Source organism: Danio aesculapii, chromosome 3 (genome assembly GCF_903798145.1).
Source record: "Danio aesculapii chromosome 3, fDanAes4.1, whole genome shotgun sequence".
NCBI classification, from domain to species: domain Eukaryota; kingdom Metazoa; phylum Chordata; class Actinopteri; order Cypriniformes; family Danionidae; genus Danio; species Danio aesculapii.
This window is the reverse complement of record NC_079437.1, coordinates 10,755,255-10,776,701: the sequence shown is the minus strand read 5'-3', so window position 1 is coordinate 10,776,701 and position 21,447 is coordinate 10,755,255. Positions and strand designations below refer to the sequence as shown.

At 38.8% G+C, this 21,447-nt stretch overlaps 1 protein-coding gene across 1 annotated transcript in view; it reads right to left on the bottom strand.

Moving 5' to 3' along the window:
- Positions 1–21,447, bottom strand: part of LOC130217264 (uncharacterized) — a 64,965-nt gene that overhangs the window by 38,037 nt on the left and 5,481 nt on the right. The window contains exons 6-17 of the mRNA XM_056449341.1: positions 20,579–20,720; positions 20,308–20,492; positions 20,084–20,225; positions 19,826–20,005; positions 17,512–17,714; positions 10,809–10,971; positions 10,108–10,257; positions 8,410–8,570; positions 8,127–8,306; positions 7,909–8,050; positions 4,095–4,279; positions 3,760–3,901 (exon numbers count right to left, since the gene is read on the bottom strand). Of these exons, the coding sequence (XP_056305316.1) occupies positions 3,760–3,901; positions 4,095–4,279; positions 7,909–8,050; positions 8,127–8,306; positions 8,410–8,570; positions 10,108–10,257; positions 10,809–10,971; positions 17,512–17,714; positions 19,826–20,005; positions 20,084–20,225; positions 20,308–20,492; positions 20,579–20,720 (1,975 nt within the window). The remainder of the gene's footprint in view (positions 1–3,759; positions 3,902–4,094; positions 4,280–7,908; positions 8,051–8,126; positions 8,307–8,409; positions 8,571–10,107; positions 10,258–10,808; positions 10,972–17,511; positions 17,715–19,825; positions 20,006–20,083; positions 20,226–20,307; positions 20,493–20,578; positions 20,721–21,447) is intronic.

Below are 21,447 nucleotides of genomic sequence, written 5' to 3'. Positions count from 1 at the left end.
AATGATGTTACAGCTTGACGTTGTGTGGACGTTACCACTATTGATATTTATCAGACGTTGGATTTGTTGTCAATATGATGTTGGTTTTAGATGTTGGGTCGATGTTGGATTTTGGTTACTTTCTAACAACCTAAAATCGACCAAATATCATCGTCATTTGACATTATTATTGGACATTAAAATAAGATTGTCCTTAGACTCTGACTAGACACTGAATTTTGGTAACCTGACATCGGGACCTAAATCTAACCTAATATTAACATCTTAAGACTTTGTGTGCTTGCTGGGCAATAAAATAACTAAATGCACTACAGAATGTTACGTTTACACACATTCACAAATTACATGTAAACGAATCAGTTTTTAACAGTGTAATACTCACCATTCTTGAGTACTTTTGAAAGGGCTACTTTTTACTCATACTTTGAGTAATATTTACAACAGATACTTTTACTCTAGTTGCACTACATTTTTAGGGAAGTAATGGTACTTTTACTTGAGTATGATTTTTCAGTACTCTTTCCACCACTGGCTCACGGTCATTTGTAGAAAATCACGTTATTTTTTCGTATATCTTACTTTGATTATATACAGCTGCTCGGCTAACATGAAAACAACGGTCATATTTTGTAGTTCCTCCGAAAGCCCGCCCTCAAGAGGCTCTGATTGGTCAGCTAACATAATGTGCTGTGATTCGCGGATCAGCTCCACATCACCAGGAAGCGTCACGCCCCTACAAGCACGCGCCTTTGCGCTGTGTAAACACTGTCAGTCAGTGCAGTATCAGTTTGAGCCTGAATCAGACACAGATGAACCTCACGCCTGCTCTCTAAAATCAAATCTGACCAGTGTCTTTCACATATATTCAGGTAACAGGCATGTGTAAGCAATATGAAACATTCACATATATTTTGCGAGTTTGTTATTTGAGATGTAGATTGCAGGGAAAACAGCCGCATAGAGAGACATTGCAGCGCTGGTGAAGATTGTGAGATTGCTGAAAGACCACAGTGACAGAAGAGTCTCTGCATTGATCCCATCGGTCAGTCTGAACCCCCACTAGTGACCTACTCACACCTGAGGCTTCTTCACGATAGACGTTCAGCTTCTCCAGTCTCGGGCGCCTGGACTGCATCTCTGCACAAGAAGTTTGGCCAGAGGAGAAATAGTCGTGCCCAACTGAGCCTGGTTTCTCTCAAGGATTTTTTCCTTCACTTTCGTCAATTGGTGAAGTTTTGTTTCTCGCCACTGGCTTGCTTGGTTTAGATTTGCTCTTCAGTGTTTGGACTTTCATCAGTGAAAATTAAACTACACGAAACTGAACTTCAACTCTGAAAACTAGACTGACTCTGTTTCAGTTTACTAGAACCTCTATGTGAAGCTGCTTAGACACAATCTACATTGTAAAATGCGCTATAGAAATAAACATGAATTGCATTGAATTGTTTAAAAACGCAACATAGTGACTTGTTTAGTCAGGTTAAGTACCAACTTATTGTTGCATTATTCCAGTTCCAAATTTAGAGGGACCAAGCTTGCGTTCACGAGGGCACTGCTTGTCTCTCAGTTTTGATGACAGCTAGAAAATGTCTTGGTTATGTACATAAACCTCGTTCCCTGAAGGAGGGAACAGAGACGTTTGTCAAATTGATCGACTAGGGAATTCGCTTAGGACCAATCACTCTGATTTGAGGGATCACTCTGATTTGTATTAAAAACAGGCCTGTGGAATGCATATGAAATTGACAGCTCTCACAGGTGTAGCCAGTAGAAGGGTGTGCTAGTAGATTGTGCTCTCACCCCTGGGGGACATGACTCACATTGAGAATAGTACTCAAGCGCAATGACATCCTCTTTCCAGTGAGCTAATCTCGGTTTAGATACAGCACTTCGCTAAAAATACAGTTTTTAATGTTCTTTTATTCCACAGTTCCAACTTTAGGGGGCCAAGCTTGCTGTCACAAAGGCACTCCTCATCTCTCAGTTTTGATGAAAGCTATAAATTGTCTTGTAACCCTTGTTTTCCGAAGAAGATAATAAAGATCTAGTTGTTGTTTTAATGAATGGCCAAAACATTCATTCATTTTCCTTTAGCTTAGTCCCGTTACTCATCAGTGGTTGCCACAGCGGAACAAACTGCAAACTTATCCAACATATGTTTTACACAGCGGATGCCCTACGAGCTGCAACCCAGTACTGGGAAACACCCATACACACTTTTTCACACACATACAATACAACCAATTTAGTTCATCCAATTCACCTCACGGGGAGAACACATTGAACCCACTGAACACAATGAACTCCACACAGATATGCCAACTGACCCAGCCGTTACTAGAACCAACGTCTTTCTTGCTGTGAGGCAACAGTGCTAACCACTGAGCCACCATGTCGCTTGGCCAAAACATATAAAACATAATATTTGTTTTCTTGTTGTGGAATACTTGGGGGATCACATGGTATTTACTATGCAATAGTTGGTGACTGTATGGAGGCAGATCGGTGATCTTCCAGCTGATTAAGAAAGTGAAGGGTTCAGGATATATTTAGGCCCAATCCTAATTCTACACCTTAGCCTTTTCCCTTACCCCTAATTCTCGTTTTGTGCATTCATGAAAGGGGTAGGGGTGTCCCAGCCAGTTCTCTTTAGCTTAAAGGTGTGCTAAGGGGAAGGGCTAGATAGCCCTTGAATCTCACATTTTCCCGGACCACACTAGAAACCAAGGGGCACAAAATTTTCCCAGAATACACCATCAAACAGAGTTTGACCAAAAAAATGGAATTGGGATTGGGCCTTAGATTTTTTTCAAAGGAAGTATAAAACATTTACAATTACATGCATTTAGAAAATAGATGAGATAAATATGACATTTTTTTCATTAAAATCGTGATTTCTAATATTGGCATATGCAGAATAAACAGACAATTACAAGTGATGTGTTTGAACACATAAGAACAACTTTACTGTAACAGACTTCACAACCGCTTAAATGCACACAGTTTATGTGCGATTGGGTTCAGTGTGAAGCCTACGGCTGGTGTGAGTTCAACCTCATCTTCAGACACTCCAGGAGGAGGAGTGAAGCGGAAATACTGAAGGAGAGATGTGAAGAAGAGAAAGAGCTCCATCCTAGCCAAACTCTCTCCAAGACAAATCCTCCGCCCTGAGAAAGAGAGAGAGAGAGAACACAAACTTTTACAGTTTTATTTTTTCAGTGAGTACTTTTGGGAATATTACTTCGAATGCTGAAAGGAGCACAAAAAATATCTTTTAAAAAGCACAACAGAATTAAGCTACAACACAACAAAAATACTCCTGACATCTGGGAGCAGATTAAAATCAAGGTCAAAGTTTATTAGATCCTATTTATTAATTTTTATTCGGCTTAGCTTCTGATACATCAGGGGTTGCCACAGCGGAATGAAGCGCTATTATGGCATATGATTTTACACAGCGGATGCCCTTCCAGCCACAACCCAGTGCTGAAAAAACACCCATACAAACTCACATTCACACACCCACATATACACTATGGCCAATTTTGTTTACCCAATTGCCCTTTACCCCATGTCTTTGAACTGTGAGGGGAAACCAGAGCCCCCAGAGAAAACCCATGGGAACATGGGGAGAAATGCCAACTGACCCAGCCAGGACTTGAACTTGTATTGTGCATTTCTGGGCCTCCATAACACCAGAACACTTAAATTAACTTAATTTAATATGAAAAATCAGGCTGAATGGGAAGAAACTGATACCTGCAGAGAAGGGCATGAATGCGTCTCTCTTCACAAATCGACCCTGCTCATCCAGAAAATGATTGGGGTTGAAGGTGTGGGGTGTTTCCCATTCATCCTCATCCCACAGTACAGATGTTAGCAGAGGAAATATACAAGTACCCTGGTCAATAAAAAACATATGCCTGCTGTGGTCATACCATACGGTATTTACACTGTATATTACAAACAAAGTGATTGCACAACCGTTGTACTGTATGTTAAAAAACAGTGCATTACAGTGTCATGGTACTTTATGGATTTATAATGACTTATAGTACTTTATCGTTTTATATTTATAGATTCATGCTGCTGACCTTCTTGATGAAGTACCCATTGAAGGTAATGTCAGAGCTGGTCATATGAGGGATGCTCATGGGTACTATGTTGGCCAGTCTTTGGGTTTCATGAATAACAGCATCTGTATATGGTAAGTTCTTCCTGTCTTCTGAAACTGGTTGTCGGCCACCGATTACCTGGTCAATCTCCTCCTGAACTCGATCTGTGGATATATCACATTTAAAGGCACAATTCAACCCAAAATGAAAATTTTCTCACAATTTACTCCCCCTTATGTGGTTTACAGCACTCATTTAAATATTTTCCTTTGTGTTCAACAGAAACTGAAATGAGTTTGGAACAGGTCAAGAGTGAGTAAATCAAGACAGAATAAATTACAAATGATGACAATTGTGTTAACATGGCAACTATAAAATTACTGCAATAGATTAATTCAACTCCATTATTTTCCCATTCAGATTAGGAACTCAGATTTATGCCGGAATCACATTATGTCATCTGGTAATTCCCCATAAACTCATTCCATAAGGTCTCCATTCCCTCCTTCAGGGAACAAGGGTTACAACAGTAACCAAGACAATAATTTGGTTCAAAACACTGTAGTAATGACCATACTGTAAATTATTATATTATTTTTTCACATGAATACTCTTGTGTTATTTGCATCTTCTGCTTACACCTTTGAAACATTTTTTTGACAAGTATCTTTTAGCATATGGCCCAATGGATTTGTTGTTGGTTCCACTCACTCTTGGTCTGGTCTCATTTACGAATAGGACTCTCATCCTGCTCCCAGACTCACTCCAATGCTACAAACGATTACCCCTTCCAATATTCTAGCTGATTTCCTCAGCATTATAGCAGCTCCTGGAAATTCACTATTATTATCACTCTGTCCCATAACTCTAGTAATCCAAAGACTTCTACTGACTGTCATTGCATATATCCATCTGTACAATATCTGCAATAAACCTGTCTGTTTGATAATAACTCCCTGTCTGAGTCCTGTCTAATGTAACAGAAGAACAGACCGTAACATCATATATCAAGCAAACACAGATCCATTCCAGGAGCTGGTGGACTCCCACCACCAGCACCAGTATCCACTTCTGCACTTGTCACTTCTGTTCTGTCACCCATCAACCCAGCGCCCTACTCAGGTTCCGCGAAGGATTACAACGGTTTCTACTCCAATGTTTTCTAGCCCTGGAGATGCAGCCATACCGATTTCCTTCTGACAGGTTAAAAATGCATTTATCAAAACACTGTTAACAGGTCGAATGCTACAATGGGCATAATTGCTCCGGACACAAAATCAAACATCACCCAATCCCTTTCACCAAACACTGCTTTCACTAAACACTTCAGGGAAGTTTTCGGAAGATCAGCAGGAGAGAAATTATATTATTTTCATCAAGAAAAAGATTCTGTTCAAAATTACTCTCTTTGTTTCCACACGTTAGCAGCCTACAGTGGCTGGAATGAATGCTCCCAGAGATTGTGTATTTACTGTGAAAAGAAGGTACATGTGATTAAGACATGCTCCAGCCGTCCTCCATGACCTGCAGTGAGTGTGGTTTCTACTGCTCCTGTACATGTACATCCGTTAACCACAGTTGTTGAACTCAATACAGTTACTTGCTATGCTTCAGTTCACGTTCTCTTTGACTCCGGGTCAGCCAGCAACTTCATCTCAGCTGACTTATGCAACCAACTTCAGTTAAAGAAACAACTTAATGACGCCCCCTACTGAATTCACTTCATTACTGGCGGTCAATTAGGCTGAGGATAGGTTCGTCACTGCATTGGGTCCATCCAGACCATTTCATGTTGTGAATATTAAGCTGCTGGTTCTGGAGGATTCCATTACTGGGATTGTTTTATGACACCCATAGCTCATTTTCCATTGTCCCTCCATCAACTGGGCCACTGAAGAAGTCCTGAAAGCTGCTTCCCTGATTGTTTCCCATATCTTGCAGAATCCATGTCTCCTGCACCTTCTTCTCCCCATTCCCCGGTGTCCTTTGACACACATAGGAGTAGACTTTGTCACTGACTTACCCCATCTGATAGTAGCACATGTTTCTTTGTTGCAGTGGACCAGTTTTACAATGCCTGTCATCCTGTACCATTGAAGAGCTTACCTAAGGCTTAGGAGTCAGCGGAAATCTTGTTTAACTATGCGTTACGAAACTATGGCATCCCAGAAGAAATCGTCTCTGATCGAAGTCCTCAGTTCATCTTCCGAGTCTGGAGAGGAAAGCATTCTTCTTGCTCCTAGGTGTGACGGTCAGGCTGTCTTCTAGTTATGACCCCCAGAGCAATGAGCAAACAAATACAAATTCAAAAGATAGGCCGATCTCTCCGTACCTTCTGTCATGGCCACTAGAACTTCTGGAACCAATTCCTTATGTGGGCCGAATAGGCACAAAACTCCCTCCACAAAATGTATACCTTTCCAGTGCATACACGTTACCAACCACCTCTGTTCTTCTTGTCTGGGGAACCCTTGGAAGTACCATCAGTCCATCATTGGTTCTGGCAGAGTGAGGGTATGAGACCCAAGTCACTAACACCTCCAGCATGCAGTAAGATGTCAAACCATCCAGCTGAAACTACCCTGCAAGAAGTGTCCCAGGTTCATTGGTCCCTTCCCCATCATCCGCCAAGTCAGCCCTGTATCGATTGAACTCAAACTACCTTCACAGTACAGCATTTACCCAACATTCCATGGTCACTCCTCAAACCCTATCACTCACCGGTTGTTCCTTTTTCCCCAGTGCCTGGTCTCGATGACAAAACCCCGAAACAATGATTCTGGAGGATGTAACCACATACTCCTTAAAGGAGATTGTTGAGGAGACGTTGTGGAGGTAGACTTGAATACTTGGTCAACTGGGAGAGGTATAGACCCGAGGAGAGGTCATTGGTCTCTATGAACAACATTCTCGATCCCAATCTCCTGACAGAGTTCCACTCCACTCCAATGTCCAGCACCATGCAGCCAAGGCAGGCCCCCACAACGTCGGATCTTAGGGCCTTCAGGAGCAAGTCCATAGAGAGGAGGGTTCTGTCACACATACTCCAGGCTCTCCCACTAATCACCCAGATGCCAGTTTTGAGTTTATGCTCAGCTGATAACCATTTCCCTATTCTGCACCACCCTCTAAAAGAGCACCCTGTTTCCACTCATGCTTGGTCTGGTCTCCCTCATGGATATGGTATCCTCTCATCATGCTCCCAGACTCCAATGCTACAAGTGATTACCCCATCCTATGTTGCAGCGATCCCAACCTCCTTCTCATTCTTGTGTTCCTGACTGTTCTGTGTTCTCAGATTTCCTCAGCATTATACCAGCTCCTGGAAATTGACTATCATTATCACCCTGCTCCATAACTCCAGTAATCCAAAGACTTCCATTGACTCTTATGGCATATATCCATCTGTACACTATCTAAACCTGTCTGTTTGTTGCTAACTCCCTGTCTGAGTCCTGTCTAACCGTAATATGCTTCCTATAGTTGTTGTGCTAACATAGCAACTATGCAATTACAGCAACAGATAAATTCAAGTACTTTACTATATTGTTCAAAAACACTACACTATTTACTATATAATTATATTATTTATTCATCTGGGACTGTAACCCAGATATCTGAGGGTTTTACAGAAAATGAACCCAATTTGATGTTAATTATTCCAATAACAAACAAAGAAACATATACATTCACTTCATGCCATGGATGTTGGAGTTTAGTTCAACTTGTACCGAATATTCCAGTATATTCATTAATACATTTACAAAAACTTCCAGCATAATTTTAGTCATACCCTGTATATGTGGATATTTGGTCATCAGCAGCAAGCTCCAGCGCAGTGTTGTGCTAGTAGTGTCCGTACCAGCAACAAACAGGTTTCCTACTGTGTAAATGAGGTTCTGTTCATGGAAATGTGAATTCTTCTCTCCAGAATCCTGATCAAATAGTACAATTAGAGAGGTATAGAGAGGTATAGAGGTAACAAATCAAGAGCTACTTAAAAAAAATTACCTCTGCATACTGCTTCCTGACAAGAAATGAATCAACAAATCCTCTGAGGTCCTGTTGGTTTAATGTTTGATGTAAACCGCTCACCAGCTCTGAAATCTCTTCAATATCAAGATGTAGATTTTTCATGAGTTGTCTCCAATTTTTGAGCAACGGGCCCAAGAAAGGGAACATGTTGTAGAGCTGCAGAACAAAAACTAAGCCTTTACCATGACAAATGCAACTGTGTGTCATTATAAGCAGAGAGTATTTTTAAGCATGGAGTATTTTTAACTAATATGTGAACCTGTACAGATGCTGATCCACTCAGTCTGACGCTCTCATTGGCTCGATCCACCATGGTCCGTAACTGAGGGTCTGTATACTCAAATCTGCGGCCATACACAATGGAGGAGATGACACTTGAAGCTGCGTAGTTCATGAGCTGTGCGGTTTCAAAAGGCTTTCCTGCGCACACACACACAAACAAATGGTGTTCAGAACATTTTTGTCTTGTTTATGGTGTTTTGCCGCCTTTGCATTGCCCTCCTAGTTTGTGACCATGACTACTCTTTTGGATTGTCTTCATGCTACTGTTTGCACCTTTTTTGACATTTGCATGCCTGAGTCATCTCTAAAGAAACTGCATTTGGACCTTCACTTTCAGGGGCGTGCACAGGGGGGTGGCTAGAGCCACTGCTCTTTTTCCCTCATTGGCTGAGGTGCCCCTCTTGCTCAATCAACTCAACCTACCACCCCCCGCTCTTCACTTTGCGATCACAAATATGCTGATTGGTGGAGAGTGATGAAGCCAATTATGATATGGGGATGGTTAGGAGGCCATGATGGACAGAGGCAGTGGGTACTCTTTTTCGAAGGACATCCTGGGATTTTTCATGACCACAGAGTCAGGACCTCGGTTTAATGTCACATCTAAAAGACAGTGCTCACTGATCAGTGTAGTGTCCCCTTCACTATACTGGGATATTAGGACCCACACAAACCGCAGGTTGAGTGCCCCCCTGCTGGCCTCACTAACACCACTTCCAGCAGCAACCTACCTTTCCCATGTGGTCTCCCATGCAGGTACTGACCAGGCACAGCCCAGCTTAGATTCAGTAGGCAACCATGTGAGAGTTGCAGAGAGCTAGCTGTTAGCTAAACATCTAATGTCCCAAAGCAGGTCATTCCAGAGGCGAGGTACTGATAAGAAACTTTTGGGATGACCTCAATGGCCAACTTGTTGAATAAAACTAAATCATGTCTTAATGTATTCAGACGTTTGACCATGCAAAGCTTTAAAATTGTGCAGCAACGTTCAATTGAATTCTAAAATTAACTGGCTACCATTGCATTAAAGCTAACACTGGGGAAAAACTTGATTCCGGTTGGCAATCTGGTTGCTGCATTTTGTACTAATTGAAGATACAGGTAAAGAAACCTAGTAACCTAGCTACGGTAATAACCTAGTTAACATAGTAAGCAATTAAACAGCACATTAAGCCGAATACTATCTTGCAAAATAACTAGTAAAATATTATGTACTGCCATTGTGGAAAAGACAATAAATTGAATTTATTAAAACTATTACGTTTAAAAATATGTGGTCACACTTTATTTTGAGGGTCCATAAATTTAAGTTACATTGCATCTACATGCCAACTAATTCTCAATAGATTATAAGTAGACTGTTAGGTTGGGGTAAGGGTTAGTGTAAGTTGACATGTACTTGCTAAGTTTCTTAAAGTCAGTTAAATGTCTGTCGAAGGAGCAGTATCAACAAATATTAAGCAGACAGTCTACTAATACTCAAACGGACCATCAAAATAAAGTGTTACCAAATATGTTGAAAATATCTAAAAAGCACTAGGGAAATATTAGGAAAAGTAAGAGGGCTAATAATTTTGACTTCGGCTTTAACATTGTTAGTATCACTTTATGATAAATCATAGGTTGTAGTAACCTTAATTAGTAAAAGCTTGGCTAAATGATAAACATACTTCACCTTCAAACTTCTCAAACTCCTCTCGTAAATGGCATGTTTCCTCGATGATTTTCTCCTCAATTTTTTTCTTTCCCATCCCAAAGTCTCGTAAATTAGTGAGAGCAAACCGTCTCATCTCTCTCCAGCTCTCTCCGTTGGCAAATATAATTCCTACAAAGATGATTACCTTCAAAGATTAATACAGCCAAACAGTTTTAAAAAAACTGTTTACTTATTTAGTGTTTATTTAGTTGGATTTAATGCATGAACTGAAAATGAAGACCTCAAAAAAAGTAATACAAAATCATTATGGATTGAAATGTGTTCCAAATGCGTAAATGTAAGTTTTAAAGAGACAGCAGGAATAAATAAGCACTCACACTTTACAATAAGATTCCATTAGTTAATAATAATAGTTAATGCATTTTCAGCATTTATCACCCATAGCATTTACTAATACATTAATAAAATTAAATTTATGTGTGTTGTTCATTATTTGTTAATTGTACAGTGTTACCAAAAATATTATGTCTGCAAAAAGTAATAATGTGCCAACAATTTTAAAGAGTGTACTGTTAATTGTAACTCAATACACTTAGCCAGTATCCTTCAAAGCAAGCTTATTTTATCCATTTGTCAAGTTTTTAATCATTTAAAATATAATACAATTCAGCCAGATCACTTATTTTATGTAGATTTTCAGGAGTTTGAAGTGCCCTTACCGTGACCTTTGGTGAAATCATGGAAAAGTGGCATGATTTCTCTGTCTCCAAATGCTTCTGCATAATTAACAAGCGCTTGCTTCACTGCTTTGTAGCCGGCAAGCACAACCACTTTCTTCGGACCAAAGTAGACTTTGAAAACTGGGCCGAACTGCTTTGCCATCTGATGAAGATTAAAAGAGATTTTACAGGCATTTAAATTAAATGTGTTACGATCACCAGCAGTGTTGCTCTTGCAGGCTGCTGAACAACACTCACATTGAACTGCACTACAAGTCCCATCATGCACTTCACTCACACACCTGGCCTCCCCCAAGATTGCAAACAGACGCAGCTGAAGCTGTTCAGGACTAATTACACAGACTATTTAAACACCTCTCAAAAACACACATGCTGCTGAGGTGTGCAAGCCGTCCAGTGAACATTACGACACGGCCTTGCCTTGCCATGTATCGACCTTTGCTTTGTTTGCTTGTTTTATGTTGTTTGCCACCCAGATCAACCCCTCGTCTGCTTATTGACCATTCTTCTGGATTTGCCTGTATGTTACCGTTTGTCCCTGATTGTGACCATTCTCTGTGTAATAAATCTTGCAATTGGATCCACAACCTCATTGCCAGCGTCCCCCTCATATTACAAAAGGGTTCCTACAGTATGCTTTTTCGTTTTTTGAATGTGTCAGTCAGGGACGTAGTTAGACCCAATTTACTAGGGCACGTGCCCCAGTAAAAATCGCCAGTGGCCCAGTAAATGCTTTGAAATATGGGTATGATTTGAGATATGAGGTATACTTCATATGCAAGTGTATTTATTAAGTTTGGTAATTCTGAAATAAAGACGTTATTCTCTATGTGCAACCGAACCAACACTGGTGAAAGCAGTGTAGTTTAATCAAAAAGCAAACTGAAGCATCTCTGCGTGCGCGCAGAAAACCCGCGCGCCTCTCATATGCGCTGTAGTCCCGGTAGTTAACATGCGCGTCAAAAAAACTTGCTGCTCACGCGCCACTCATGTGTTGTAAAACCGGCATAATAGCCTTTATTGTGTTGCAAATCGACAAAACTAAAGTTTAAACAATACGATGGTAATCTTAAGCATGCCTCCTGATAGATTTTTGTATGAAGCAAAAAGGAACGATGACTAATTCTCTGCCATGTGTCAAGTCTAAGACAACAAGTAATTATATAAAACATCTATTTTTGTGTATTCTATTGAATTGTTTATAGAATTTCAATGCAATGAAATTAATATTCATGCAAAAGATTTCTTAAATGATCTTAGCATCACTCCATTTATGTCTTAACATTGTTTTCCAGTTACATTTAACATTATTTAGAATAATAATTGTATAATAACAATAATACTTTTATTTATAATAAATATTTGTTTTGTGTATATATATATATATATATATATATATATATATATATATATATATATATATATATATATATATATATATATTGTTGGGGGGGGGGGGGTGCCCCAGTTGAGCTTTATGTCTAGCAACGCCTCTGGTGTCAGTGAGTGTGCAGAGTATTTTTAGGCATGAAAAACTTTAGAAGTTACTAATCTTAAAGTCCACTTCAAAGGCAGATATTTAGTTTTGAAAAAAAAAAATAAAGTTTTTTAAACATTTAAAACTAAACTACACATGTCAATAAATCAACCAAAATCCTGCAGTTGCTAGAAGGAATACAGCTGGGGCCGAAAGTTAATGAGAATTATTTATATTATTTATAAAATTCCCCATTAATCGTATTTTAATAGCGTCTACCCCTACCCCAATCCTAAACCTAATGGACCCTATCATACAACCAGCGCAATAAGGCGCAAGACGTATTTGGCACAATTTGTTGCTATTTTCAGACCAGAACAACCCTACTTTTCACATTTTGCGCCACTTTGTTTAAATTGCAAATCCATTTGCACCTTTTTGTTGACTCAGGTGTGCCTGCCTAGAAAGGAGGTGTGTTTAGGCACATTGTTGGCGCATTGCTATTTTGAGGAACTGAAATAGACCACTCAATTGACCAACCGAAAGCAGGTCTAAAGTCCAGCGCAGAGCCCATTAGTTATGCACCTGAGCGGGTTCAAATGCTGACACATTGCTTAATACACACAGGATGTGCTGTAATACACAAGTATCTTTATATATGAAAACAATTAAAGGATTAAAATGTGAATGAACTGAAATTAGAAATAGTTTTGAAACAAATGTTTAGGCTTAACAAACCAAATTAAATATGTAGGCTAATGGATGTCTTCAGGGGAGTGCGTACAACACCGTTTCTTTATATGTAAGTAAAGGAGTAAAGAGTAAAAGTAAAGTAAAGAGAAAGTAAAGAGGCCAAATGGAGGAGGCTCGTTCTTAATTTTTGCACTGTAGATGGTCTGTTTAACTGTTTTCTCGCTAGTGAACCATTCAGTTTTTCCACTTACAAAGTCCGCCATGTAAACAGCAAATGCGCCATGGCCTGACACAACTGACTCTTAGAGGGAATGGGATATGAGTCTCTGATTGGTTTATTCTCAAAACACACTCATGACTCATTAGGAGACCCTGTTAGACCATGCACCGGGACACAAAGCATATTTTTCTATCCTTAAAATGGCAGAAATGGATTTACACACACCCTTAATGCTTTTGCACCATGTGCTTTAGACTTTGTGCCTAGATCGTTAACATAGAGCCCTATATCACTGCAGCCCGGAGACCTCCAAGTGGGAGAGATTACACCACAAGTAGGTTGGGTTTAGGGTGTAGTAGACATTGATAAAACACAACACTGTGAGGCTGGATTTAGGGTAAGGGTAGATGTAAACATTCGTGAAACACAGTCAGTTGGACTCTGTGTCATGTACAACACATTACATAAATGAAAACTCCAGTATGTTTGTACAGCCACTTGGAGCTCAAGTCCCAACCACTTGGAAATGACCAGTCTATTTTGAGCTGTCTCCGACCTCCATTTATGCCCTTCTCAGACAGACTGTCCTCCAAGGATGGGTGTGTGAAACAAGAATGGGAATTTGCATAGTGGAATGCTAGATATGAAGAGTTTCTGCCTATGGGGTCATTTGAAACGAAGTTCTCAGATAGGGGCACACCTTTAGCAATGGGTCAAAAGACACCTGAAGTTATCTCTGTGAGAAGGAGACTATTGTACCAGACACACTGAGGCATTTCAACTGATATAAAAGATGATCGATAAAATCATGTGCATTGAGAATACTTTAATTTGAACTTTCTGTGTGAGAGAGAATAGGTGAAGGTAAAGAAGTGTAGGAAAAGTATCAAATATAAATGAAGAACTGGGTGAAGCAAGCTTTTCCAGTTTCAGAACCTGGGCATGTGGAGGCAAGTGTCTGTGTTTATACACTGTGCTTGGATTGTCCATATGTGGAGACATCAAAGTATCTGAGGTATCTCAAATCTTACAATCAGAAATGATTTTGTCGCTTAGTTTTAGTCTGGATTCTAGTCCAAATATCTAACAAGTCCTAATTCATGCTGAAATTTTGTAGACAATTAAAAAATACTGTTTTGTTTTCATAAATTGAGTGATTTTTTTTCTTAAACAAGCTGAAGTATCTGTAAAATCAAAGTCCTCATAAATGGTCTTAGAATCATGTGGGGTATTTTACCTTTTATTTTTGAAAAAATAATTAGACACGACACAAAATCCATTAATAAATTAACAAAATAATCCAATGAAATTAAATCAATGGATACTCGCTATGTGATGACCTTTTGTGATAAATTCAAAGTTGAAATAGGTCAACAAAATAATAAAAAAAACTACTTGTATGAACATCAAATTAAACATGGTTTTGATAAAGATGAATGACTTGGCTTTTCTTGGTGTATTTACATATCTAGCATTTTGAAAAGTCAAACTGATTGCTGCTTGTAAAAAAGGGCTCTATTTTAATGACCTAGGCGCAAAGTCTAAAGCAGTGTTTCCCAAACCTGTTCCTGGAGGCACACCAACAGTGCATATTTTTAATGTCTCCCTTATCTGACCCATTAACTTCAGGTTTTGGAGTCTCTTCTAATCTTCTGATAAGTTGATTCAGGTGTGTTTGATTAGGGAGAGGTTGAAAATGTGTACTGTTGGTGTGCCTTCAGGAACAGGGTTGGGAAACACTGGTCTAAAGCACATGGCACAAAAGCATTAAGGGTGTTTCAGAATCCACTTTTGAAATTTTAAGGAAGCAAAATTACGCTTTGTGTCCCGGCACATGGTCTAACAGGGTTGTGCTTATTCTCTTAATGAGTTATGGATGTGTTTTGAGAATAAGGTGCATTAAACCAATCAGAGTCTCATCTCCCATTCCCTTTAAGTCAGTTGTGTTGTATTGTGTCGATATTTGCGAATTGCTGTACATCCTGTGTGTATTAAGCAATGTGTAAGCGTTTAAGACGCACAACTAACGCACTCTGTGTAACGTCAAATCGCGGGTTTGAACTTCCATATTAATCAATGCATGAAGGAATTAGGCGGAACAAACAAAACCGAAAGTATTTGGCGGAAGCTTGCCGAGGAGATACGGGAAATGCCGAGGAGATACGGAAAGTGCAGAGTCAGACGAAAAACCCACATGGCAGGTGCATGCACGCAGACACGAGCTGTGAAAGCTGGAGAACGCGATCGCTGCATTAATAAACACTCACGATTGCATGCATAAAGTTTAAAGCTGCAGTGCGTGAGAAAGGGGAAACACATCAGCACTTGGTCATCTCAGGGACACTGATGGTATGAGAAATGACTTTTTCTAATTATAAAGGACTGTCATATGCAGGGGCGTAGCGGACATTTTAAAAGTGCAGGGGACGGCTGTATGAGATCATACGTTCATATAATTATTAATCACCTGTTTCTAAATGGTCTGTCTCTAAAAGTGAGGCGGACGGATGTAATACTGGAAATATTACTTGAATATGCAAATTAATTAACACTGAGACAAATTTGTAAAGGAAATGTCTTTATTTACATTATATTGTGTATTTGTTTAAGTCAGTATTGAAAATAATGTATATTTTATATATTTTGTTCATTTTCTAAGGTTATCAACCTACTGCTAGTGCTATCGCTATTACTATTACACTGCTACAGTATTGTACTATTGGACAAACTGAATGCTTGACAAATCTGACAAACTTGAAAATACAAATACTGAAACAGCTTTGAAGTTGTTCCCTTTGTCCCCTGTTATTGGCTAAAGCTCTTTCGAGTTAGAAGTCAGATACTGATATGTGAAACCCATAATAACTTGACACTGTGCTGGACTTTAGACCAGCTTTCAGCTGATCAATTGCGCAGACTATTTTAATTCCTCAAAATAGCAACGCACCTTAACACACCTCCTTTCTAGACCGGAACACCCATGAGTCTACAAAGCGGTGCACACGGATTTGCTATTTAAACAAAATTAGAGTTGTGTTGAACTGAAATTAGCAACACATCACCAGGGGCGGATTTAGAGCAATTCTAGCCATAAGACCTATCAGTCCTAAAATGCTACTTTTATAAAATTTTTATTTATTTTGCTCTCTTTATATATCACTCAAACTTCTTTTCTACATTCTATCTTAATGCAATCTCTACATTTTAAATTATTAGTTTTCATGAAATGAATTTACAACAAAAAATACATGTTTTATATATAAATATAAAAATTGGACTGCTGGACTTCTCCATGATTAAGGGTGGTGGACAAATTTGTGCAGATATAATAATAATATTTCAAAATATTATTATTACAGGCGACGCGGTGGCATAGTAAGTAGTGCTGTCGCCTCACAGCAAGAAGGTCGCTGGTCTGAGCCTCGGCTGGGTCAGTTGGTGTTTCTGTGTGGAGTTTGCAGGTTCTCCCCGTGTTCGTGTGGGTTTCCTCTGGGTGCTCCAGTTTCCCCCACAGTACAAAGGCATGCGGTACACGTGAATTGGATAAGCTAAAATTTTTAACCGTAGGGTATGTGTGTGGATGAGAGTGTATGTGTGTGAATGAGAGTGTATGGGTGTTTCCCAGTGATGGGTTGTGGCTGGAAGGGTATCCGTTGCATTAGTGCTTGGTGGTTCATTCAACTGTGGCAACCCCAGATTAATAAAGGGACTAAGCCGAAAAGAAAATGAATAAATACATTATTATAATAATGTTACTTTTTATTTTATACTAATAATATTTATGTTAAATTTTTATTTGACTCTCACCATACAAAATATAATAGAAAACAACATTATATATAGTTTACACGTATAATTTATACTTCTAGATATTTATTGGGGGCCCCCAGATTTCCTGGGGCCCTAAGCAGCTGCTTACCTTGCTTCTTGGTTAAATCCTCCCCAGCACAGTATTTTACTTACACCACTGGCAGGTAATTTAACATGTTTTAAGGAAAAACTCACTTAATAATGACTAAAAACAAAATTAAAAAATGTTAGAAAATGTTTCTTGAGTTATGAATTTTTAGATATTTGGACTGGAAACAAGACCAAGACTCTAAACAGCCAACATCCTCATGAGTAACAATTAATAGAGAGAATAGGTCCATATACTAAAGTTTTACCCATAAAATGTTTGCTGTAAAAACTCATCAGACAGTTTTGTCATACTTTTATTATTCGCTACTGATTAACCAATAGAAACAAAGCTGAACCAGTTGACCAATAAGACTGATCTCATTCATACTTACCTCACACAGGCTCAAGTGTGGTTTGTTGACATCCAGCATTAGAAGATTTCCCAACAGCGGCAACGGTTTTGGCCCTGGAGGTTCATTTTCGTCACTTTGAGACCTGAACAACAGGAAATAAGCAACCAGGAGCAGCAGCAAAAAGCAGATTAATGTTCCTGTGCTGAAAACATGAAGAAGTGCTTCCATGAACGCCATGCTCACTCAACTATACCCTAAAAAACTAGCACAGACCTAGACAGTAGCACAGATTAAGCAGGAGTGGCTACATTCCATGTTGGAGGTGGAGATTATGAAAACAAACCAGGCCACAGTCCAATAATGTTGTAGATGGAGCTTAGATAACAGTATTTACACCACTTTTTAAACCACTTTTTTCATGTATAGCATTAGACACTTGAAAATATGTTCTTAAAAGATTTGGCATTTTACTGTATTGAAATATATTTTTATTATTAAAAGAACAGGCCCAAGAATAATCATGCACTGATAAATCTTTGGTACAGCGAATAAAATAAAAGAAATAAGCCAATAATTTATCCAACAAGCAATTTTAATAGCCTGGGAACACTTTACAATTAAGATTCCATTAGCTAATAATAATTAATCCATTAACTAATATGAACAAACGATGAACAATATCTTTATTACAGTATTTATACACCATTAGTAAATGGAAACGAAGTAGTTCATCGTTAATGTTAACCCACAGTGCAATAAATGTTAATGTTAATTTTAATAATGTATCTGTAAATGTTAAAATAAACTTCATTACTACTTCAATAAATTACAATTACAATTAAATACATTAACTAGCATTAAGTAATGATGCATCATTGTAAAGTGACTTAAAATGATAAGTGAAAAGAATTTCTTAGAAGTTAATTATTTTATCTCATTGTCTTTATACACATAAATATAACTAAACAGATGTGTAGTAATTAAGTACATTTATTAAAAGAGGTTGTGATATTTTTGTCTAAAAATATAAATATTTAAATAATTTTTAAGATACAAAATAAAATTGGGCGGCACGGTAGCGCAGTGAGTAGTGTTGTCACCTCACAGCAAGAAGGTTGCTGGTTCGAGCCTCGGCTGGGTCAGTTGGCATTTCTGTGTGGAGCTTGCATGTTCTCCTCGTGTTGGCGTGAATTTCCTCCGGGTGCTCCGGTTTACAACTTTGTTGTAATGTATATTGCATTAATTTGTATGTAAAGTGTTTTGAGAAAGTAACATTTAAAGGCACTATATAAAATACATGTATTATTATTACTAATAAACAATGCAAGTAAAATTAATAAGCTTACATTAATGTATGCTTTGTTAATATTAGACAATATTTGGCTGATATATGAAAAACAGGGTTCAAAATATTGAAATACTAAGAAAATCTCCTTTATGCAATGTAATTATGTGTATTTATATAGCGCATTTATCGTGTACTGCCTTACAGACAAAGTGCTTCACAGTCATAAGGTTGGTCTCCACACCACCATCAGTGTGCAGCATCCACTTGGATGATGCTACGGCAGCCACAGAACATTGGCACCAGAGCGCTTACCACACACACTGTAAAAAATTCAGGGTTCCACATAATTGATTCATGTTGACCCAACACAAATCGTTTAAGTTAACTTAACACTTTTAACAAATTTATGTGGATTGAACATAAAAAATTAAGTTGTCCCAATGAAATCTCAAGAATTGTGTTGTTTCGGCTAATTTTAATTAAGTAATTTGAACAAGCTAAAAACTTTTTTTTTGAGTGCACCAGCGATTGGTGGAGTGGAGAGAAGTGATAGAGCCAATTCAGTGGATGGGGATGATTGGTTAGGGTAAGGCCTGATAGAGAGAATTTGGCCAGGGTTACACCCCTACTCTGTACTAGAAGTGTCATGAGATTTTGACCACAGAGAGTCAGGACCTAGGTTTAACGTCTCATCCGAAAGACAGCGTTTACAGACAGTATAGCGTTCCCTTCACTGTATTGGGGCATTAGGATCAGGTTGAGCGCCCCTGCTGGCCTCATCAACACCACTTCATACAGCAACCTAGGTTTTCCATGTGGTCACCCATGCAGATACTAACAACGCTCAGCCAAAAAAATTATAAGAATTGAGCTTTTGATACATATAAAATTTACTTAGAACATGATGTTTACTTTATAGTCAAATGATTTATGGCATTAACATTTTGAACCTAATATATATATTTATTTCTTATCCCCAAAAATATACTCGTTCAACATATCACTGAAATTGTGGTTCAGGGTCACAAAATGTTGTTTCTGTTTTAGTTTACAGATATCAAGAGCGTCTGACTGCACACAGTTTGTGTGGAGATGGATTTAGAGTCACTCCAACCATTCCTTTAAGATCCAGTTCATCTTCAGACACTCCAGGTGGAGTTGTGAAGCGGTAGCTCTGAAGGAGAGACGTGAAGAACAGGAAGAGCTCCATCCTGGCCAAGCTTTCTCCCAGGCAAACCCTGCGTCCTGAGAAAATGGCACATGCATTTTATTCCAATGTACATGATAATTTCTTTCAAAACTGTGAGTTTAAATTAATCATACCAGCAGAAAAGGGCATGAAAGCATCTCTCTTGATGAACTGGCCCTTCTCATCAAGGAAATGTTCTGGGTAAAAGCTGTTTGGTTTCTCCCATTCACTTTCATCCTTCAGAACAGACGTCAGCAGAGGAATAACACATGTCCCCTAGAAAACAGATGAAAAGACTAAAATAAATTGTGGACTTCAATATATCTGACTTATTTTAATATACATTCTTCTGATAGACCTTCTTGATGAAGTATCCATTAAAGGTAACATCACAGCTGGTCACATGAGGGAGATTCATGGGTACAATATTAGCTAATCTCTGAATTTCATGAATCACAGCATCTGTATATGGTAATTTCTTCCTGTCTTCCACCACTGGCTGACGTCCACCAATCACTCTGTCAATCTCCTCTTGAACTCGATCTGCACAAAAATGCAACTTATATTTGGTGCTTTGGTCTACAATGTATTCAGCACTGAGGGAAAATTCTTCGTATGACTATTCTTACCTTGTATTTGAGGGTATTTGGCCATGAGCATCAGACCCCAGCGCAGAGTTGTTCCTGTGGTATCAGTACCAGCAGCAAACAGATTTCCCACCGTCATGAGAAGATTCTCTGCATGAAAGTACGAGTCCTTTTTGCCGGATTGCTAATAAATACAAATCCACATATCATTAAGGCAGTTTTAAAAAAGTTAATGCAAACAATTTTTGTTGGTTATAATAAATTCAGTAAGCTCAAAAAACCTGTCAAATCAACCAAATTTTAAATCTAAATTGAACATTTTTTACCACAGGTTTTTTGACCACAGAAAACATGTACAATTTTAACCCCTAGCTCCTAGACGCACATATAGCCTTAGCTAATAGGTACTTACAAAAAAAAAAAAAACAATAGGAACAATTAGTACTGTATTTATATTGTATTGCACAACACTTGTTAAAATGCTAGCTAGGTTGGATATGAGTAAGGTTAGGAACAGGTTTAGTGCAGTAAATGAATAATTTCAAGAACAAAACTAGCAAATAATAGCCACTGTGATTGAAGCCAACCACATTTTCTCAGAATATGACATCAATAACACATCTAATATTGGGTGAAAAGCATCCCGTGCTTTTAACACATAAACTCATTCTCATTTATTCATTCATTCAATTTCTACTGCTTTTCCAGGGACAGGTCGCGGGGGCAGCAGTCTTAGAAGAGAACCTCAGACTTCCCTCTCCCCAGACACTTCCTCCAGCTCCTTCGGAGGGGATCTCGAGGAGTTCTCAGGCCAGTCCAGAGACGTAGCATGTCCTGGGTCTTCCCCGAGGTGTCCTCCCGGTGGGACATGCCCGGAAGACCTCCCTAGGTAGGCATCCAGGAGGCTTCTC